Source organism: Oncorhynchus clarkii, chromosome 17 (genome assembly GCF_045791955.1).
Source record: "Oncorhynchus clarkii lewisi isolate Uvic-CL-2024 chromosome 17, UVic_Ocla_1.0, whole genome shotgun sequence".
Classification (NCBI taxonomy): domain Eukaryota; kingdom Metazoa; phylum Chordata; class Actinopteri; order Salmoniformes; family Salmonidae; genus Oncorhynchus; species Oncorhynchus clarkii.
The window spans coordinates 5,013,024-5,035,209 of NC_092163.1; the positions used below are offsets into that span (position 1 = coordinate 5,013,024).

Consider the following 22,186-nt stretch of genomic DNA (forward strand, 5'->3'; position numbering starts at 1 on the left):
AAAAATCTATAGTGAAGTAAGGTACAAGTAGCCAATAAAACGACTTAAGTACAAAATATTTTCAAGTAGAAGACAACTCAGAAGACCTCTAGTGATGTTCTGACTGACATGTGATCTACCTTCCATCCACCACCTCAGAAGACCTCTAGTGATGTTCTGACTGACATGTGATCTACCTTCCATCCACCCATTCACCCACTCAGAAGACCTCTAGTGATGTTCTGACTGACATGTGATCTACCTTCCATCGACCTCTAGTGATGTTCTGACTGACATGTGATCTACCTTCCATCCACCCATTCACCCACTCAGAAGACCTCTAGTGATGTTCTGACTGACATGTGATCTACCTTCCATCCATTCACCCACTCAGAAGACCTCTAGTGATGTTCTGACTGACATGTTATCTACCTTCCATCCACCCACTCAGAAGACATCTAGTAATGTTCTGACTGACATCTACCTTCCCATCCATCCATTCACCACCTCAGAAGACCTCTAGTGATGTTCTGACTGACACGCTGTAAACCAAACAACTAAACGTCCTGAGGTTTTAAGGTCAGAATCAAGAAATACACACAATATTCATCCATTTTATAATTTACATTTTATAATATCCAAATCATATCATGAACATGTAAGGTTTCTTACATGTATCCAACATATCAAAGTGTAGAATCAAAATCAAATACATTTTAAAAGTGTAATCTGATTTTAGACATAATCCTGTCTCAGAAACTAAAACAGGCCTATTCTAGAGAATGATTTCATGTGAACAATATGATTTAATGTGGCATAAAACAACAGTCAAACATCAGTCAGAACACAGTGACTCATCAGAACACAGTGACTCATCAGAACAGAGTGACTCATCAGAACACAGTGACTCATCAGAACACAGTGACTCATCGGAACACTGCCTGTCTATTCAATGATGTGATTTCAGGTCTTTGTGTATTTTTTATTTAACAACCTGATATTCATTACGCAATGGGAACATGGGTACACACATCGCCAGAGTGTTTTCTCTTCTTATGTTTGCGCAGACTTCCTAAATGGAAAAAATCATTTCCACACAGGGAGCAATGGTAAGGTATCTCTCCTGTGTGTGTTCGCTCATGTGATTTTAGGTCATGTGATTGTGAAAATCTCTTTCTACAATGGGCACAGGGGTAAGGCTTTTCTCCTGTGTGTGTCCTCTCATGTGATTTTAGGTCCTGTGATCGTGAAAATCTCTTTCCACAATTTGCACAGGGGTAAGGCTTTTCTCCTGTGTGTATTCTATTATGTTTGTTCAGGCTCCCTGACTGCGTAAAACTCTTTTCACACTGGGAGCAGTGGTATGGTTTCTCCCCCGTGTGTGTCCTCTCGTGTGATTTTAGATCCTGTGATCCTGAAAATCTCTTTGGACAATAGGCACAGGGATAAGGCTTTTCTCCTGTGTGTATTCTATTGTGTTTGTTCAGGCTCCCTAACTGGGTAAAACTCTTTTCACACTGGGTGCAGTGGTATGGTTTCTCCCCTGTGTGTATCCTCTCGTGTGATTTTAGTTGCTGTGATCTTAAAAATCTCTTTCCACACTGGGAACATTGGAAAGACTTTTCTCCTGAGTGTTTCCTTTCATGCTCTTTCAGGCTTCCTAACTGGGTAAAACTCTTTCCACACAAGGAGCAATGGTATGGTCTCTCCCCTGTGTGTGTCCTCTCGTGCTCCTTCAGCTTATCTGACGACCTAAAATTATTTCCACAATGGGAACAGCGGTAAGGCTTTTCTCCTGTGTGTATTCTATTATGTTTGTTCAGGCTCCATAACTGGGTAAAACTCTTTCCACACTGGGAGCAGAGAAAAGGTTTCTCCCTTGTGTGTGTCCTCTGATGTATTTTTAGGTACCGTGACAACTTAAAACTCTTATTACACTGGGAGCAGTCGAGTCGTCTCACTGGTTTGGGAGTCTCTGGGTCTGGTTCCCCTGAAGCACTCTTACTGCTGTCAGAGTGAGAGTCTGGTCTCTCTCCTGCCAAAGACAGAGTATTTGGTTAAACAGAGAGACCTGAATAAAACCCCCACATGATAAAACTGTCTTCCTATGAGGTTTTAATCTAGACTCATTATAAACCGTACATTTGGATCTTTGATGCCGATTGGTTAATAGCCATTAGTTAGTCCCAATACTACCCGGGTAATGGCTATTAACAGTTCCATTTGAATCATTCCTACACATCCACTGTCCCACAGCCCAGCCAGGCCATTTATAAACTAATCTCCACTGTCCCACAGCCCAGCCAGGCAATTCATAAACTAATCTCCACTGTCCCACAGCCTAGCCAGGCAATTTATAAACTAATCTCCACTGTCCCACAGCCCAGACAGGAAATTCTCTCCACTGGGGAAAAAAAAGCATCTAGACATTATTACCCCATGCTGCTAGTCAAATATTTGGTTTGTAACAGAAGGGACTTGTTCAAACCCTTTGCTCTCCGCCTCTCTGCATTTCATATGTAAAAGAAAATACGCATTGAACGTATTCTGGCGATTTATTATTCAATAGAAATGTCAGAAGTCGTTTTCACATAACGTTTATACAGTATTGTCTGAACTGAGAATCAAATATGCTTCACAAAAAAATAACATAGTAGCTGTGGCAGAAGAAATATTTTGAAAGGGTGAATATTTCTGCATCTATCAGTGCCATCAGGTAAACGGACTTCAGATGTGTTCATGTAAACATGATTGTTAGAGCCATTTTTGTATCAGAAAGATATTTTGTCTAGGGATACAAATTTAGATTAATTTTGATGCCGACTAACCAACCCTCACTAAGCGGTTAACAAACGGTCAACAAAAAAAATCCAAACAGTAAAATGATGTGACCAACAGAAAATTCTATCAGAGATCTGTATATTATGACAAGATTCTCAAGTCTTTGCCCTAACAATGGGAGTTGTCCCAACGGCGTGAAGGCAGCCGACAAGTTCAGGTCCAAAATAAGCCGATAGAAACGCATTGGGCATATTTTGACGAGAGTGAAACCTCTCGCTTCACTTCTTCCTCTCTGATGCTATTGTGACGGAAAATGTTGTTTGTGCTTTTCTAATAACCAATGTATGTGTTCATGTAAGCGACTGATTGAACGAATCCTCACTATCGGCGTCTGCAATTTGGCAATACGCTCAGACCCTTGTTTTGAGAACGAAAGGGATATCTCAGTTTCAAGGTCTCAGCTTGGAGAGAAGAAGTCTCGTGGGGGTATTGGTCTGTCACATGCATGAACCAAACGTTAATAATGAATAAACTATGAATGATGAATAAGCTAAATCATGCAAATATAACTTGTTAGCAGTATATAAGAGATATAACAGGACTGCCCCGGAGGAGCTCCCTGCAGACCGGCACTTTATTAATTTCAGTTTGACTGTGATCTCTCCAGCTTGGTGTTAATAAACAATGATTCATTTCAGTTTGACTGTAATTTTGGCCCATTCCTCCATAAAGATCTCCTCTAGAGCAGTGATGTTTTGGGGCTGTTGCTGGGCTACACAGACTTTCAACTCCCTCCAAAGATTTTCTATGGGGTTGAGATCTGGACACTGGCTAGGCCACTCCAGGACCTTGAAATGCTTCGTACGAAGCCACTCCTTCGTTGCCCGGGCAGTGTGTTTGGGATCATTGCCATGCTGAAAGACCCAGCCACGTTTCATCTTCAATGACCTTGCTGATGGAAGGAGGTTTTCACTCAAAATCTCACGATACATGGCCCCATTCATTCTTTCCTTTACACGGATCAGTTGTCCTGGTCCCTTTGCAGAAAAACAGCCCCAAAGCATGATGTTTCCACCCCCATGCTTCACAGTAGGTATGGTGTTCTTTGGATGCAACTCAGCATTCTTTGTCCTCCAAACACGACGAGTTGAGTTTTTACCAAAAAGTTCTATTTTGGTTTCATCTGACCATATGATAATTCTCCCAATCTTCTGGATCATCCAAATGCTCTCTAGCAAACTTCAGACGGGCCTGGACATGTACTGGCTTAAGCAGGGGGACACGTCTGGCACTGCAGGATTTAAGTCCCTGGCGGCGTAGTGTGTTACTGATGGTAGGCTTTGTTACTTTGGTCCCAGCTCTCTGCAGGTCATTCACTAGGTCCCCCCGTGTGGTTCTGGGATTTTTGCTCACCATTCTTGTGATCATTTTGACCCCACGGGGTGAGATCTTGCGTGGAGTCCCAGATCGAGGGAGATTATCAGTGGTCTTGCATGTCTTCCATTTCCTAATAATTGCTCCCACCGTTGATTTCTTCAAACCAAGCTGCTTACCTATTGCAGATTCAGTCTTCCCAGCCTGGTGCAGGTCTACAATTTGGTTTCTGGTGTCCTCCTTTGACAGCTCTTTGGTCTTGGCCATAGTGGAGTACGGAGTGTGACTGTTTGAGGTTGTAGACAGGTGTCTTTTATACTGATAACAAGTTCAAACAGGTGCCATTAATACAGGTAATGAGTGGAGGACAGAGGAGCCTCTTAAAGAAGAAGTTACAGGTCTGTGAGAGCCAGAAATCTTGCTTGTTTGTAGGTGACCAAATACTTATTTTCCACCATAATTTGCAAATAAATTAATTAAAAATCCTACAATGTGATTTTCTGGATTTTTTTCTTCTCATTTTGTCTGTCATAGATGAAGTGTACCTATGATGAAAATTACAGGCCTCTCATCTTTTTAAGTGGGAGAACTTGCACAATTGGTGGCTGACTAAATAATTTTGCCCCACTGTATATCTCCATACTGCCATTCATTTGTATGGGTTACCTTCAGATGAAGGTTAAATATCTATATACAGTGCCTTGCGAAAGTATTCGGCCCCCTTGAACTTTGTGACCTTTTGCCACATTTCAGGCTTCAAACATAAAGATATAAAACTGTATTTTTTTGTGAAGAATCAACAACAAGTGGGACACAATCATGAAGTGGAACGACATTTATTGGATATTTCAAACTTTTTTAACAAATCAAAAACTGAAAAATTGGGCGTGCAAAATTATTCAGCCCCCTTAAGTTAATACTTTGTAGCGCCACCTTTTGCTGCGATTACAGCTGTAAGTCGCTTGGGGTATGTCTCTATCAGTTTTGCACATCGAGAGACTGAATTTTTTTCCCCATTCCTCCTTGCAAAACAGCTCGAGCTCAATGAGGTTGGATGGAGAGCATTTGTGAACAGCAGTTTTCAGTTCTTTCCACAGATTCTCGATTGGATTCAGGTCTGGACTTTGACTTGGCCATTCTAACACCTGGATATGTTTATTTTTTAACCATTCCATTGTAGATTTTGCTTTATGTTTTGGATCATTGTCTTGTTGGAAGACAAATCTCCGTCCCAGTCTCAGGTCTTTTGCAGACTCCATCAGGTTTTCTTCCAGAATGGTCTTGTATTTGGCTCCATCCATCTTCCCATCAATTTTAACCATCTTCCCTGTCCCTGCTGAAGAAAAGCAGGCCCAAACCATGATGCTGCCACCACCATGTTTGACAGTGGGGATGGTGTGTTCAGGGTGATGAGCTGTGTTGTTTTTACGCCAAACATAACGTTTTGCATTGTTGCCAAAAAGTTCAATTTTGGTTTCATCTGACCAGAGCACCTTCTTCCACATGTTTGGTGTGTCTCCCAGCTGGCTTGTGGCAAACTTCAAACAACACTTTTTATGGATATCTTTAAGAAATGGCTTTCTTCTTGCCACTCTTCCATAAAGGCCAGATTTGTGCAATATACGACTGATTGTTGTCCTATGGACAGAGTCTCCCACCTCAGCTGTTGATCTCTGCAGTTCATCCAGAGTGATCATGGGCCTCTTGGCTGCATCTCTGATCAGTCTTCTCCTTGTATGAGCTGAATGTTTAGAGGGACGGCCAGGTCTTGGTAGATTTGCAGTGGTCTGATACTCCTTCCATTTCAATATTATCGCTTGCACAGTGCTCCTTGGGATGTTTAAAGCTTGGGAAATCTTTTTGTATCCAAATCCGGCTTTAAACTTCTTCACAACAGTATCTCGGACCTGCCTGGTGTGTTCCTTGTTCTTCATGATGCTCTCTGCGCTTTTAACGGACCTCTGAGACTATCACAGTGCAGGTGCATTTATACGGAGACTTGATTACATACAGGTGGATTGTATTCATCATCATTAGTCATTTAGGTCAACATTGGATCATTCAGAGATCCTCACTGAACTTCTGGAGAGAGTTTGCTGCACTGAAAGTAAAGGGGCTGAATAATTTTGCACGCCCAATTTTTCAGTTTTTGATTTGTTAAAAAAGTTTGAAATATCCAATAAATGTCGTTCCACTTCATGATTGTGTCCCACTTGTTGTTGATTCTTCAGAAAAAAATACAGTTTTATATCTTTATGTTTGAAGCCTGAAATGTGGCAAAAGGTCGCAAGGTTCAAGGGGGCCGAATACTTTCGCAAGGCACTGTATATCTCCATACTGCCATTCATTTGTATGGGTTACCTTCAGATGAAGGTTTAATATCTATATATACCTCCATACTACCATTCATTTGTATGGGTTAATATCTATATATACCTCCATACTGCTATTCATTTGTATGGGTTAATATCTATATATACCTCCATACTGCCATTCATTTGTATGGGTTAATATCTATATATACCTCCATACTACCATTCATTTGTATGGGTTAATATCTATATATATCTCCATACTGCTATTCATTTGTATGGGTTAATATCTATATATATATCCATACTGCCATTCATTTGTATGGGTTAATATCTATATATACCTCCATACTGCTATTCATTTGTATGGGTTAATATCTATATATATGTATCCATACTGCCATTCATTTGTATGGGTTAATATCTATATATATCTTCATACTGCCATTCATTTGTATGGGTTAATATCTATATATATCTTCATACTGCCATTCATTTGTATGGGTTAATATCTATATATATATCCATACTGCCATTCATTTGTATGGGTTAATATCTATATATATCTTCATACTGCCATTCATTTGTATGGGTTAATATCTATATATATCTTCATACTGCCATTCATTTGTATGGGTTAATATCTATATATACCTCCATACTACCATTCATTTGTATGGGTTAATATCTATATATATCTTCATACTGCCATTCATTTGTATGGGTTAATATCTATATATATCTCCATACTACCATTCATTTGTATGGGTTAATATCTATATATACCTCCATACTACCATTCATTTGTATGGGTTAATATCTATATATATCTTCATACTGCCATTCATTTGTATGGGTTAATATCTATATATATCTCCATACTACCATTCATTTGTATGGGTTAATATCTATATATATATTCATACTGCCATTCATTTGTATGGGTTAATATCTATATATATCTCCATACTGCCATTCATTTGTATGGGTTAATATCTATATATATCTCCATACTACCATTCATTTGTATGGGTTAATATCTATATATATATTCATACTGCCATTCATTTGTATGGGTTAATATCTATATATATCTTCATACTACCATTCATTTGTATGGGTTAATATCTATATATATCTCCATACTGCTATTCATTTGTATGGGTTAATATCTATATATATACCTCCATACTGCCATTCATTTGTATGGGTTACCTTCAGATGAAGGGGTCGTAGAGCAAAACGGAAGAAAAGAGTCTCCCTTTTCCATAGAAAAGGTCATTGTAGTTTTGAAGGCCACACCGTTCGGACGCTACAGACGTTTTAATGAGAAGATCTATTTTCAGGATGTCTTTTTTTTTTACGTTGCTGCTACTGTTTATTATCTATGCATAGTCATTTTACCCCTACCTACATGTCCATTTTACCTCAATTACCTCGACTAACCTGTACCCCAGCACATTGACTCTGTACTGGTACCCCCTGTATATAGCCTCCACATTGACTCTGTACTGGTACCCCCTGTATATAGCCTCCACATTGACTCTGTACTGGTACCCCCTGTATATAGCCTCAACATTGACTCTGTACTGGAACCCCCTGTATATAGCCTCCACATTGACTCTGTACCGGTACACCCTGTATATAGCCTCCACATTGACTCGGTACTGGTACTCATATAGCCTCAGTACTAACCTGTACCCCAGCAATTTGACTCGGTACCGGTACCCCCTGTATATAGCCTCATTACTAACCTGTACCCCTGCACATTGACTCGGTACCGGTACCCCCTGTATATAGTCTCATTACTAACCTGTACCCCAGCACATTGACTCAGTACCGGTACCCCCTGTATATAGCCTCATTACTAACCTGTACCCCAGCACATTGACTCGGTACTGGTACTCATTGTATATAGCCTCCACATTGACTCAGTACCGGTACCCCCTGTATATAGCCTCCACATTGACTCTGTACTGGTACCCCCTGTATATAGCCTCCACATTGACTCAGTACCGGTACCCCCTGTATATAGCCTCCACATTGACTCTGTACCGGTACCCCCTGTATATAGCCTCCACATTGACTCGGTACTGGTACTCATTGTATATAGCCTCCACATTGACTCAGTACCGGTACCCCCTGTATATAGCCTCCACATTGACTCTGTACCGGTACCCCCTGTATATAGCCTCCACATTGACTCTGTACCGGTACCCCCTGTATATAGCCTCCACATTGACTCTGTACCGGTACCCCCTGTATATAGCCTCCACATTGACTCTGTACTGGTACCCCCTGTATATAGCCTCCACATTGACTCTGTACCGGTACCCCCTGTATATAGCCTCCACATTGACTCTGTACCGGTACCCCCTGTATATAGCCTCCACATTGACTCTGTACCGGTACCCCCTGTATATAGCCTCCACATTGACTCTGTACCGGTACCCCCTGTATATAGCCTCCACATTGACTCTGTACCGGTACCCCCTGTATATAGCCTCCACATTGACTCTGTACCGGTACCCCCTGTATATAGCCTCCACATTGACTCTGTACTGGTACCCCCTGTATATAGCCTCCACATTGACTCTGTACCGGTACCCCCTGTATATAGCCTCCACATTAACTCTGTACTGGTACCCCATGTATATAGCCTCCACATTGACTCTGTACCGGTACCCCCTGTATATAGCCTCCACATTGACTCTGTACCGGTACCCCCTGTATATAGCCTCATTATTGTTATTTTATTGTTGATCTTTTATTTATTTTTTTACTTTAGTTTATTTAGTCAATACTTTTCTTAACTCCTATTTTTCTTCAAACTGAATTGTTGGTTAATAAGGGGCTTGTAAAGTAATCATTTGTTGTATTCGGCGCACGTGACAAATAACATGTGATTTGTAGCTCGGCCATCTTCCACAGCAGTTGAGGAAGGCCAACATCGGCAGATGAGGTGGATTAGATAAGGTGGATTGAGACTCAGCCCAACATCGGCAGATGAGGTGGATTAGATGAGGTGGATTGAGACTCAGCCCAACATCGGCAGATGAGGTGGATCTCAATCAGATGAGGTGGATTAGATGTTGCATCCCAATATCTCCAGTTTAAACTGACGGATTCTGATGGGGATTCTTTTTTATTATGTTACTTAGATTGATGCACGTCAAAGTACTATTAAGGATTTTAAATAACCTCTGGGGTCATTTAAAAAAAAATACATTTCATCCTGATCAAAATGATCCTTCATTGTCTTGATTCTGTCCTCTTCATCATTTGAAGTCAGACATGAGTTGATTTTTGCTTTAATGTGATGTCAAGCAAAGACACTGAGCAAAGCACTACACAAAGAGATATTCACATGTTAACAAATGTTAACGTTTTGTTGGCCGTCCCCCGTCTCTTTGGAGCTTTAGCGATTCCTACAGTACAGAACTATTCAAGTGTAGAACTTCAGTAGAATGCCCCTTTAAAACCACACATCAGTTCAACAACTGCAGAGTTTGTACCCCCGTTTTTAAGATATTACTCACTGTTGTTAATCAGATCTCCTGTCTCCTCCTCTTCTTCTTCTTCCAATGTGACAGTGATCTCCCCCACTTCCTTCATTCCAAAAATGTCCTCCTCTTCTTTCACTGTGACAGTCATCTCCCCCACCTCCCCTGCATCCTCATCTTCCTCCTCCTCTTTCACTCTGAACGCGTCTTCCTCTTCTTTCGCGGTAACGTCTTTCTCTTCTTCTTTCACTGTAACAGCCTCACCCTCTACTTTTACTGTGACATCCTCCTCTTCCTTCTCCTCTTTCACGACAATGTTCAGCCCCAGAGTTTCTTTCTCCGTCCAGCAGACCCCCTCTTTAGAAGTGGGGGAGTCGTTTAGTGAGCTCATGGTTGGAATGTTAGCTAGATAGCTAGTTAGCATTAGTGACTAGACTAGCACTACTACTAATTTACTCAGCCAGTTAGCTAACAACAACGTAAATATTATATTCAATTGGGTAACTAACTAGTAGATACGACAAGTGTGTTTAAAACACTGTGGCTAATATACACCGAAAGCGTTTAAAGAGCTGAATGTTTTCGCTTATGACTGCTAAAAGCTCCGGAGGTGGATAACTCGACGTTCTTGAAGAAGCGTCCCGTCCATTAGAATATACGTCACACTGGCAGCATTGCCTGAAAAAAAGGCACATCGCCATCTGCTGGGTGGGAGGGTAACAGTCAAGGGAAATGTTTATTTTATTTTGAGACAAAAGGTAGGTTTTAATTTATTTAATTATATATATATATAAGCAGTCCAAACTGCTCCTACGCGGTGTAACAGTACTGAGTAGGTCCAAACTGCTCCTACACGGTGTAACAGTACTGAGTAGGTCCAAACTGCTCCTACACGGTGTAACAGTACTGAGTAGGTCCAAACTGCTCCTACACGGTGTAACAGTACTGAGTAGGTCCAAACTGCTCCTACGCGGTGTAACAGTACTGAGTAGGTCCAAACTCTTCCTACACGGTGTAACAGTACTGAGTAGGTCCAAACTGCTCCTACACGGTGTAACAGTACTGAGTAGGTCCAAACTGCTCCTACACGGTGTAACAGTACTGAGTAGGTCCAAACTCTTCCTACACGGTGTAACAGTACTGAATAGGTCCAAACTGCTCCTACGCGGTGTAACAGTACTGAGTAGGTCCAAACTGCTCCTACGCGGTGTAACAGTACTGAGTAGGTCCAAACTCTTCCTACACGGTGTAACAGTACTGAGTAGGTCCAAACTGCTCCTACACGGTGTAACAGTACTGAGTAGGTCCAAACTGCTCCTACACGGTGTAACAGTACTGAGTAGGTCCAAACTGCTCCTACACGGTGTCACAGTACTGAGTAGGTCCAAACTGCTCCTACATGGTGTAACAGTACTGAGTAGGTCCAAACTGCTCCTACACGGTGTAACAGTACTGAGTAGGTCCAAACTGCTCCTACACGGTGTAACAGTACTGAGTAGGTCCAAACTGCTCCTACACGGTGTAACAGTACTGAGTAGGTCCAAACTGCTCCTACACGGTGTAACAGTACTGAGTAGGTCCAAACTGCTCCTACACGGTGTAACAGTACTGAGTAGGTCCAAACTGCTCCTACATGGTGTAACAGTACTGAGTAGGTCCAAACTGCTCCTACACGGTGTAACAGTACTGAGTAGGTCCAAACTGCTCCTACACGGTGTAACAGTACTGAGTAGGTCCAAACTGCTCCTACATGGTGTAACAGTACTGAGTAGGTCCAAACTGCTCCTACACGGTGTAACAGTACTGAGTAGGTCCAAACTGCTCCTACACGGTGTAACAGTACTGAGTAGGTCCAAACTGCTCCTACACGGTGTAACAGTACTGAGTAGGTCCAAACTGCTCCTACACGGTGTAACAGTACTGAGTAGGTCCAAACTGCTCCTACATGGTGTAACAGTACTGAGTAGGTCCAAACTGCTCCTACACGGTGTAACAGTACTGAGTAGGTCCAAACTGCTCCTACACGGTGTAACAGTACTGAGTAGGTCCAAACTGCTCCTACACGGTGTAACAGTACTGAGTAGGTCCAAACTGCTCCTACACGGTGTAACAGTACTGAGTAGGTCCAAACTGCTCCTACACGGTGTAACAGAACTGAGTAGGTCCAAACTCTTCCTACACGGTGTAACAGTACTGAGTAGGTCCAAACTGCTCAATCATGGTGTAACAGTACTGAGTAGGTCCAAACTGCTCCTACATGGTGTACCAATACATCATGTAGATGTATATAATGAACAGACTAGGTCTATACTGCTCCTACATGGTGTAACAATACATCATGTAGATGTATATAATGAACAGACTAGGTCTATACTGCTCCTACATGGTGTACCAATACATCACGTAGGTGTGTATAATGAACAGACTAGGTCTATACTGCTCCTACATGGTGTACCAATACATCATGTAGATGTATATAATGAACAGACTAGGTCTATACTGCTCCTACATGGTGTAACAATACATCATGTAGATGTATATAATGAACAGACTAGGTCTATACTGCTCCTACATGGTGTAACAATACATCATGTAGATGTATATAATGAACAGACTAGGTCTATACTGCTCCTGCATGGTGTAACAATACATCATGTAGATGTATATAATGAACAGACTAGGTCTATACTGCTCCTACATGGTGTAACAATACATCATGTAGATGTATATAATGAACAGACTAGGTCTATACTGCTCCTACATGGTGTACCAATACATCACGTAGGTGTATATAATGAACAGACTAGGTCTATACTGCTCCTACATGGTGTACCAATACATCATGTAGATGTATATAATGAACAGACTAGGTCTATACTGCTCCTACATGGTGTAACAATACATCACGTAGGTGTATATAATGAACAGACTAGGTCTATACTGCTCCTACATGGTGTAACAATACATCATGTAGATGTATATAATGAACAGACTAGGTCTATACTGCTCCTACATGGTGTAACAATACATCACGTAGGTGTATATAATGAACAGACTAGGTCTATACTGCTCCTACATGGTGTAACAATACATCATGTAGATGTAGAGTTGAAGCCGGAAGTTTACATACACCTTAGCCAAATACATTTATACTCAGACATTTAATCCTAGTAAAAATCCCCTGTCTTGGGTCAGTTAGGATCACCACATTATTTTAAGAATGTGAAATGTCAGAATAATAGTAGAGAGAATTATTTATTTCAGCTTTTATCACATTCCCACCCAGTGGGTCAGAAATTTACATTACACTTAATTAGAATTCGGTTGCATTGCCTTTAAATTGTTTAACTTGGGTCAAACATTTCAGGTAGCCTTCCACAGGCTTCCCACAATAAGTTGGGTGAATTTTGACCCATTCCTCCTGACAGAGCTGGTGTAAGTAAGTCAGGTTTGTAAAGGCCTCCTTGCTCGCACACGCTTTTTCAGTTCATCCAACAAATGTTCTATGGGCTTGATGACAGGGCTTTGTGATGGCCTCTCCAGTACCTTGACTTTGTTGTCCTTAAGCCATTTTGCCACAACTTTGGAAGTATGCTTGGGGCCATTGTCCATTTGGAAGACCCATTTGCAATCAAGCTTTAACTTCCTGACTGATGTCTTGAGATGTTGCTTTAATATATCCACAAAATGTTCCTTCCTCATGATGCCATCTATTTTGTGAAGTGCACCAGTCCCTCCTGCAGCAAAGCACCCCCACAACATGATACTGCCAACCCCGTGCTTCATGGTTGGGATGGTGTTCTTCGGCTTGCAAGCTGAAGAACAGAGTAAAACGTCAATATGGGACTCGATATAGGACTCGTTTTACTACGGAAATAGATACTTTTGTACAGGTTTCCTCCAGCATCTTCACAAGGTCCTTTGCTGTTGTTCTGGGATTGATTTCCACTTATCGCACCAAAGTATATTAATCTCTAGGAGACAGAACACATCTCTTTCCTGAGCGGTTTGACGGCTGCGTGGTCCCATGGCACATCGCCATCTGCTGGGTGGGAGGGTAACAGTCAAGGGAAATGTTTATTTTATTTTGAGACAAAAGGTAGGTTTTAATTTATTTAATTATATATATATATAAGCAGTCCAAACTGCTCCTACGCGGTGTAACAGTACTGAGTAGGTCCAAACTGCTCCTACACGGTGTAACAGTACTGAGTAGGTCCAAACTGCTCCTACACGGTGTAACAGTACTGAGTAGGTCCAAACTGCTCCTACACGGTGTAACAGTACTGAGTAGGTCCAAACTGCTCCTACGCGGTGTAACAGTACTGAGTAGGTCCAAACTCTTCCTACACGGTGTAACAGTACTGAGTAGGTCCAAACTGCTCCTACACGGTGTAACAGTACTGAGTAGGTCCAAACTGCTCCTACACGGTGTAACAGTACTGAGTAGGTCCAAACTCTTCCTACACGGTGTAACAGTACTGAATAGGTCCAAACTGCTCCTACGCGGTGTAACAGTACTGAGTAGGTCCAAACTGCTCCTACGCGGTGTAACAGTACTGAGTAGGTCCAAACTCTTCCTACACGGTGTAACAGTACTGAGTAGGTCCAAACTGCTCCTACACGGTGTAACAGTACTGAGTAGGTCCAAACTGCTCCTACACGGTGTAACAGTACTGAGTAGGTCCAAACTGCTCCTACACGGTGTCACAGTACTGAGTAGGTCCAAACTGCTCCTACATGGTGTAACAGTACTGAGTAGGTCCAAACTGCTCCTACACGGTGTAACAGTACTGAGTAGGTCCAAACTGCTCCTACACGGTGTAACAGTACTGAGTAGGTCCAAACTGCTCCTACACGGTGTAACAGTACTGAGTAGGTCCAAACTGCTCCTACACGGTGTAACAGTACTGAGTAGGTCCAAACTGCTCCTACACGGTGTAACAGTACTGAGTAGGTCCAAACTGCTCCTACATGGTGTAACAGTACTGAGTAGGTCCAAACTGCTCCTACACGGTGTAACAGTACTGAGTAGGTCCAAACTGCTCCTACACGGTGTAACAGTACTGAGTAGGTCCAAACTGCTCCTACATGGTGTAACAGTACTGAGTAGGTCCAAACTGCTCCTACACGGTGTAACAGTACTGAGTAGGTCCAAACTGCTCCTACACGGTGTAACAGTACTGAGTAGGTCCAAACTGCTCCTACACGGTGTAACAGTACTGAGTAGGTCCAAACTGCTCCTACACGGTGTAACAGTACTGAGTAGGTCCAAACTGCTCCTACATGGTGTAACAGTACTGAGTAGGTCCAAACTGCTCCTACACGGTGTAACAGTACTGAGTAGGTCCAAACTGCTCCTACACGGTGTAACAGTACTGAGTAGGTCCAAACTGCTCCTACACGGTGTAACAGTACTGAGTAGGTCCAAACTGCTCCTACACGGTGTAACAGTACTGAGTAGGTCCAAACTGCTCCTACACGGTGTAACAGAACTGAGTAGGTCCAAACTCTTCCTACACGGTGTAACAGTACTGAGTAGGTCCAAACTGCTCAATCATGGTGTAACAGTACTGAGTAGGTCCAAACTGCTCCTACATGGTGTACCAATACATCATGTAGATGTATATAATGAACAGACTAGGTCTATACTGCTCCTACATGGTGTAACAATACATCATGTAGATGTATATAATGAACAGACTAGGTCTATACTGCTCCTACATGGTGTACCAATACATCACGTAGGTGTGTATAATGAACAGACTAGGTCTATACTGCTCCTACATGGTGTACCAATACATCATGTAGATGTATATAATGAACAGACTAGGTCTATACTGCTCCTACATGGTGTAACAATACATCATGTAGATGTATATAATGAACAGACTAGGTCTATACTGCTCCTACATGGTGTAACAATACATCATGTAGATGTATATAATGAACAGACTAGGTCTATACTGCTCCTGCATGGTGTAACAATACATCATGTAGATGTATATAATGAACAGACTAGGTCTATACTGCTCCTACATGGTGTAACAATACATCATGTAGATGTATATAATGAACAGACTAGGTCTATACTGCTCCTACATGGTGTACCAATACATCACGTAGGTGTATATAATGAACAGACTAGGTCTATACTGCTCCTACATGGTGTACCAATACATCATGTAGATGTATATAATGAACAGACTAGGTCTATACTGCTCCTACATGGTGTAACAATACATCACGTAGGTGTATATAATGAACAGACTAGGTCTATACTGCTCCTACATGGTGTAACAATACATCATGTAGATGTATATAATGAACAGACTAGGTCTATACTGCTCCTACATGGTGTAACAATACATCACGTAGGTGTATATAATGAACAGACTAGGTCTATACTGCTCCTACATGGTGTAACAATACATCATGTAGATGTAGAGTTGAAGCCGGAAGTTTACATACACCTTAGCCAAATACATTTATACTCAGACATTTAATCCTAGTAAAAATCCCCTGTCTTGGGTCAGTTAGGATCACCACATTATTTTAAGAATGTGAAATGTCAGAATAATAGTAGAGAGAATTATTTATTTCAGCTTTTATCACATTCCCACCCAGTGGGTCAGAAATTTACATTACACTTAATTAGAATTCGGTTGCATTGCCTTTAAATTGTTTAACTTGGGTCAAACATTTCAGGTAGCCTTCCACAGGCTTCCCACAATAAGTTGGGTGAATTTTGACCCATTCCTCCTGACAGAGCTGGTGTAAGTAAGTCAGGTTTGTAAAGGCCTCCTTGCTCGCACACGCTTTTTCAGTTCATCCAACAAATGTTCTATGGGCTTGATGACAGGGCTTTGTGATGGCCTCTCCAGTACCTTGACTTTGTTGTCCTTAAGCCATTTTGCCACAACTTTGGAAGTATGCTTGGGGCCATTGTCCATTTGGAAGACCCATTTGCAATCAAGCTTTAACTTCCTGACTGATGTCTTGAGATGTTGCTTTAATATATCCACAAAATGTTCCTTCCTCATGATGCCATCTATTTTGTGAAGTGCACCAGTCCCTCCTGCAGCAAAGCACCCCCACAACATGATACTGCCAACCCCGTGCTTCATGGTTGGGATGGTGTTCTTCGGCTTGCAAGCTGAAGAACAGAGTAAAACGTCAATATGGGACTCGATATAGGACTCGTTTTACTACGGAAATAGATACTTTTGTACAGGTTTCCTCCAGCATCTTCACAAGGTCCTTTGCTGTTGTTCTGGGATTGATTTCCACTTATCGCACCAAAGTATATTAATCTCTAGGAGACAGAACACATCTCTTTCCTGAGCGGTTTGACGGCTGCGTGGTCCCATGGTGTTTATACTTGCGTACTATTGTTTGTACAGATGAACGTGGTACCTTCAGGCATTTGGAAATTGCTCCCAAGGATGAACCAGACTTGTGGACATCTACAATTTGGCTGATTTCTTTTGAGTTTGAGTTTGAAGGTAGGCCTTGAAATACATCCACAGGTACACCTCCAATTGACACAAATTATGTCAGTTAGCCTATCAGAAGCTTCTGAAGCTATGACATTTTCTGGAATTTTCTGTTGTTTAAAAAAGCTGTTTAAATGCACAGTCAACTTTGTGTATGTCAACTTCTGGCCCACTGGAATTGTGATACAGTGAATTATAAGTGAAATAATATGTCGGGAAACAATTGTTGTAAAAATGACTTGTGTCATGCACAAAGTAGATGTCCTAACCGACCTCCCAAAACTATAGTTTGTTAAACAAGAAATTTGTGGAGTGGTTGAAAAACGAGTTTCAATGACTCCAACCTGAGTGTATGTAAACTTCCGACTTCAGCTGTAGATTCGACCCATTTCAAATAAGCAAATATGCTTTCCAAACATGGCAGAAGGCAATCTAAAACAATGTAGTTAGAATCTCTGGGTGTGTGCTATCAACTAGTGTCTGTGATGAACTGGTAGTCTCTTCTTCAAATCACAAGCCGTTTCCTTTACACATTTTAATTAATACTTTGCCATCCTCTGGGAATATATTACATATTGTTGTATTAGGTTTTCACCCAAATAAATTCAATTCAATTCAAAGCTGAGTGACGTCGAGGCATAAATGTTAGGTCCAGTGTACATTTATGAATGTATCTGCAACATACAGTATGTCGTATCATATTACCTTGGTCTACCTTTATAAACGTTTGGTCCAGTGTACATTTATGAATGAAGCATGGTGGTGGCAGCATCATGCTGTGGGGGTGTTAATTATGTCATATCATATTACCTTGGTCTACCTTTATAAACATTTGGTCCGGTGTACATTTATGAATGAAGCATGGTGGTGGCAGCATCATGCTGTGGGGGTGTTAATTATGTCATATTACCTTGGTCTACCTTTATAAACGTTAAGTCCAGTGTACCTGTAACATGTCGTATAATATTACCTAGGTCAAAGGACACATCGGGATGAAACCCTGGCACCATCCCTATGGGGAAGCATGGTGGTGGCAGCATCATGCTGTGGGGTGTTAATCAGCAGCAGGTACTGGGAGACTAGTCAGGATCGAGGCAAAGATGAACGGAGCAAAGTACAGAGAGATCCTTGATGAAAACCTGCTCCAGAGCGCTCAGGACCTCAGACTGCGATACACCCGCAATAACATCTGCTAAACACGTGTATGTGACATTAAATTACATTTGATTTGAAAGTGCTGAGTAAAGGGTCTGAATACTTGTGTAAATTTAATACATTTCATTTCCAAAAACCTGTTTTTGCTATGTCATTATTATATGGAGTGTAGATTGATGAATACATCTTTGAATAAGGCTGTAACGTAACAAAATGTGGAAAAAGTCAAAGGGTTCTGACTACTTTCCGAAGGCCCTGTATTTAACATTATTAATGTGACCAGTGATTCCATGTCCATGTAAATAGACAGGGCAGCAGCCTCTGAGGTGCAGGGTGGAGGAACCGGGTGGTTGCCGGCCAGTATATGTATGTATACAACATGTCTCCGATCCATTGGCCTAAATAGAACCCTATCAAATCAATATGTGCTTTGATGTATGACACGACATACCAAAAACAGGACAGGTCAAAGGAAAATGGACAATATGGAATGAAGGCTTCCTACTGTTCAGTAGTTTCACTCCGTGGACTAAATTGTCATGATAATCAGTGTTTTCAAGTTTGTATTCGTACATTTTGGACGAGCTGATCCTAGCGGAGTAGAAGGAAATACTTCTGTGTTTCCCGCTATGTTTTTTTTTCTTATTTTTTGTAAATAGGTTCAAGATAACTACTTATGAACTTGGGGAAGGGATCTTCAGAGCTTAAATACCCCCCAAACCCGTCTTAAGCCATTGTCGGGATCTGAGGGGTATACTATGAAGCAAGCTAGATCTTCTCAGGCTTACTAGCTTCAGTTAGCTTCAAATTCTAGCTCAGGCTATATCCGTATTATGAAGGTGGATATTGATAGTGCACTCGCTGCTTACTCAAGCCTGTCACGCCCAGATCTGTTTCACCTGTCCTTGCCTCCACCCCCCCTCCAGGTATCAACCATCTTCCTAATTATCCCCTGTGTATTTATACCTGTGTTCTCTGTCTGGTTGTTGCCAGTTCGTCTTGTTCGTTCAAGCTTAACCAGCGGTTTTTCTTGTCAGCGCCTATGGTTTCCCAGCCTCTTTTTCCTCGTCCTCCTGTTTTTTGCCCTTTGCCTGTCCTGATCCTGTAACTTCCTACCTGACCTCTCTGCCTGTCCCTGAGCCAGCCTGCCGTCCTGTACCTTTGCTCCACCTCTTGATTACTGAACTCTGCCTGACCCTGACCCTGCCGTCCTGTACCTTCGCCTTACCCTGGATTATCGACCCCTGCCTGCCTTGACCTGTCTTTGCAGTCTTCTCTGACAGACCCTGAGCCAGTCCTCTCTGCCAGTCCTCTCTGCCAGTCCTCTCTGCCAGTCCCTGAGCCAGCCTGCCGTCCTGTACCTTTGCTCCACCTCTTGATTACTGAACTCTGCCTGATCTGACCCTGAGTCTGCCTGCTGTCCTGTACCTTCGCCTTACCCTGGATTATCGACCCCTGCCTGCCTTGACCTGTCTTTGCCTGCCCCTGTTGTTACGATAAACATTGTTACTTCGACAGTCTGCATCAGGGTCTTACCTTGATTCCTGATAAAGCCTGTTGTAGTTTGTAAGTGATAGTGCACCCGCTGCTTATTCAAGCCTGTTCTAGCTAGGCTTGTATAAGTGTTAATGTCGCACATGGCTAGTGGAACACCGACAGACAATGCCGAACCATCAATCCATGGTGGAGTCACCCTTACCAAAAGGTATTGCAGTAAGAGTGTATTATAACTGCAGTAGGCAGTAAATAATGCATCCAAAATAACACCGTGGACTGGAATTACTGCAGTTTCCAAACTGCAACCTCTGTTTGTCAGGGCAGAACCACATATTTAATTTGTGCTGAAATCCAAATGAAGGAATAGTTATCTTGCAAACTCAGCAGGCTGGTGTGAAGTAGGCATCTCTATTTTATCACATTATTACTTGCCATTAATGTGATCTTTGGTGTGCTTTATCAATGCACAAGCACCTTTTTCACCACTCCTATCGATAAAATAGTTATTTATTCATACTCAAGTTTTACTGTGTGTGAAAACATGTAATGTGATCAGTATTTTAATATTTAAAAAATGAACACAATTTGATTTATTAATTATTTATATCAATCTTCCTCAAATTAAATGGGACAATGATGCAATCTTTACGAAAGGGAGGAAATCAGATTTCCATTGGTCCTCAACTCGCAGCTCAGACACTTGATTCAGGATAAGTGGAGTTAGTCCTGAGTTAGCCTGCCCCAGACTAGGTTAGTACTGAGTTAGCCTGCCCCAGACCAGGTTAGTACTGAGTTAGCCTGCCCCAGACCAGGTTAGTCCTGAGTTAGCCTGCCCCAGACCAGGTTAGTCCTGAGTTAGCCTGCCCCAGACCAGGTTAGTCCTGAGTTAGCCTGCCCCAGACCAGGTTAGTCCTGAGTTAGTTTTACAGATTATTATTTTATTTTTTTAATCGATTGAGATATAGCTTATATGATGTCTAGCTACTTCTGAAGCACATGTTGTGCCCTATAAACTATTTTATTAGAAATACCAAAAATATTGAGACAAATCAGTAATTTGTGTAATGTTAGGTTTTTACACGATGTAAAAGCACCATTTCCTATTGAGATGCGGAACATAGAACACGGTCTCTTTCAGAACGTTTGTGACGACCAAGAGATCTGTCATTCATACAATTGCTATGATCTCCTGAAGAAGCTTTCCCGTTTCCAATCTTTCTGTGCCCCCAAATGTTTGAATGTACTAATAAAGTGAACAGGTTGTTATCTACCTGGCTAGCTAGATAATGAGGTAACAAACATGACTGAACAACCAACATGTAAAAGAAAATGGTTAACAGCCCGCGAGGAGTTTTAGAAAAGCAAGCGACGTGGTTTATGAATGGAAAATGCGCCCCCCAATACGTGACAGGAAGAAGGAAAGAAATCCCGTTTGATCTAGAAATGAGCAGTTTTCGTTGTAGTATTGATGATAGCACGACGCTAACGAACAGTACAGTACAGCGAAGCCTTATCATTACAAAAAGTTTTTATCTGGGTGATATTTTTTTATAGGCGCACTGGTGCTTCCATATTAAAATTCCAGGTCGCACAGGAAATATTAAGGGGCATGTGCGACTGGAACGTGGTGTGTGTGTGTGTGTGTGTGTGTGTGTGGGGGGGGGGGGGGGGGGGTGGTGGGGTGGTGGGGGGGGGGGGGGGTGGTGGTGTGTATTAGACTCACCTAGGGTGGTGGAACGGGGGGGGGGGGGGGGTATTAATCTCTCCTAGGGTGGTGGAGACCTGGACTGTTTTCCTCTAGGCAGACCTGAGTGGTATACAACAACAGCAGGATCGATGAGTTAGCCAGATACCTTTTATTATTTTGTACTGAAAAACGCATATCTAAGTTCGGATTTTTGAATTCAACCAGAAAATCGTAGTTATTATTATTAATCATAGTTATTTCTGGTACTATATTAAAAAAAAGTTAGATGGCTAGCCCTTATTGATCCTGCCTTGCAGTACACCCCTCTCAATATTAACATGTACATTATGAATAAATACTGTTGGAATTAGATTCGTACGTTTTTCTCAGTCTGTACATTAG

General features: G+C 41.8%; 1 protein-coding gene across 1 annotated transcript; it reads right to left on the reverse strand.

Annotated features, from left to right (window-relative positions):
* Window positions 1–807: 807 nt before the first annotated feature.
* LOC139370109 (zinc finger protein 135-like) lies at window positions 808–10,373 on the reverse strand. Its single transcript, XM_071109428.1, has 2 exons — window positions 9,986–10,373; window positions 808–2,014 (listed from the first exon to the last, which is right to left on the reverse strand). The coding sequence occupies exons 1-2, from the start codon at window positions 10,371–10,373 to the stop codon at window positions 984–986; spliced, it is 1,419 nt and encodes a 472-aa protein (XP_070965529.1). The 3' UTR covers window positions 808–983.
* Between the last annotated feature and the right edge of the window lie 11,813 nt (window positions 10,374–22,186).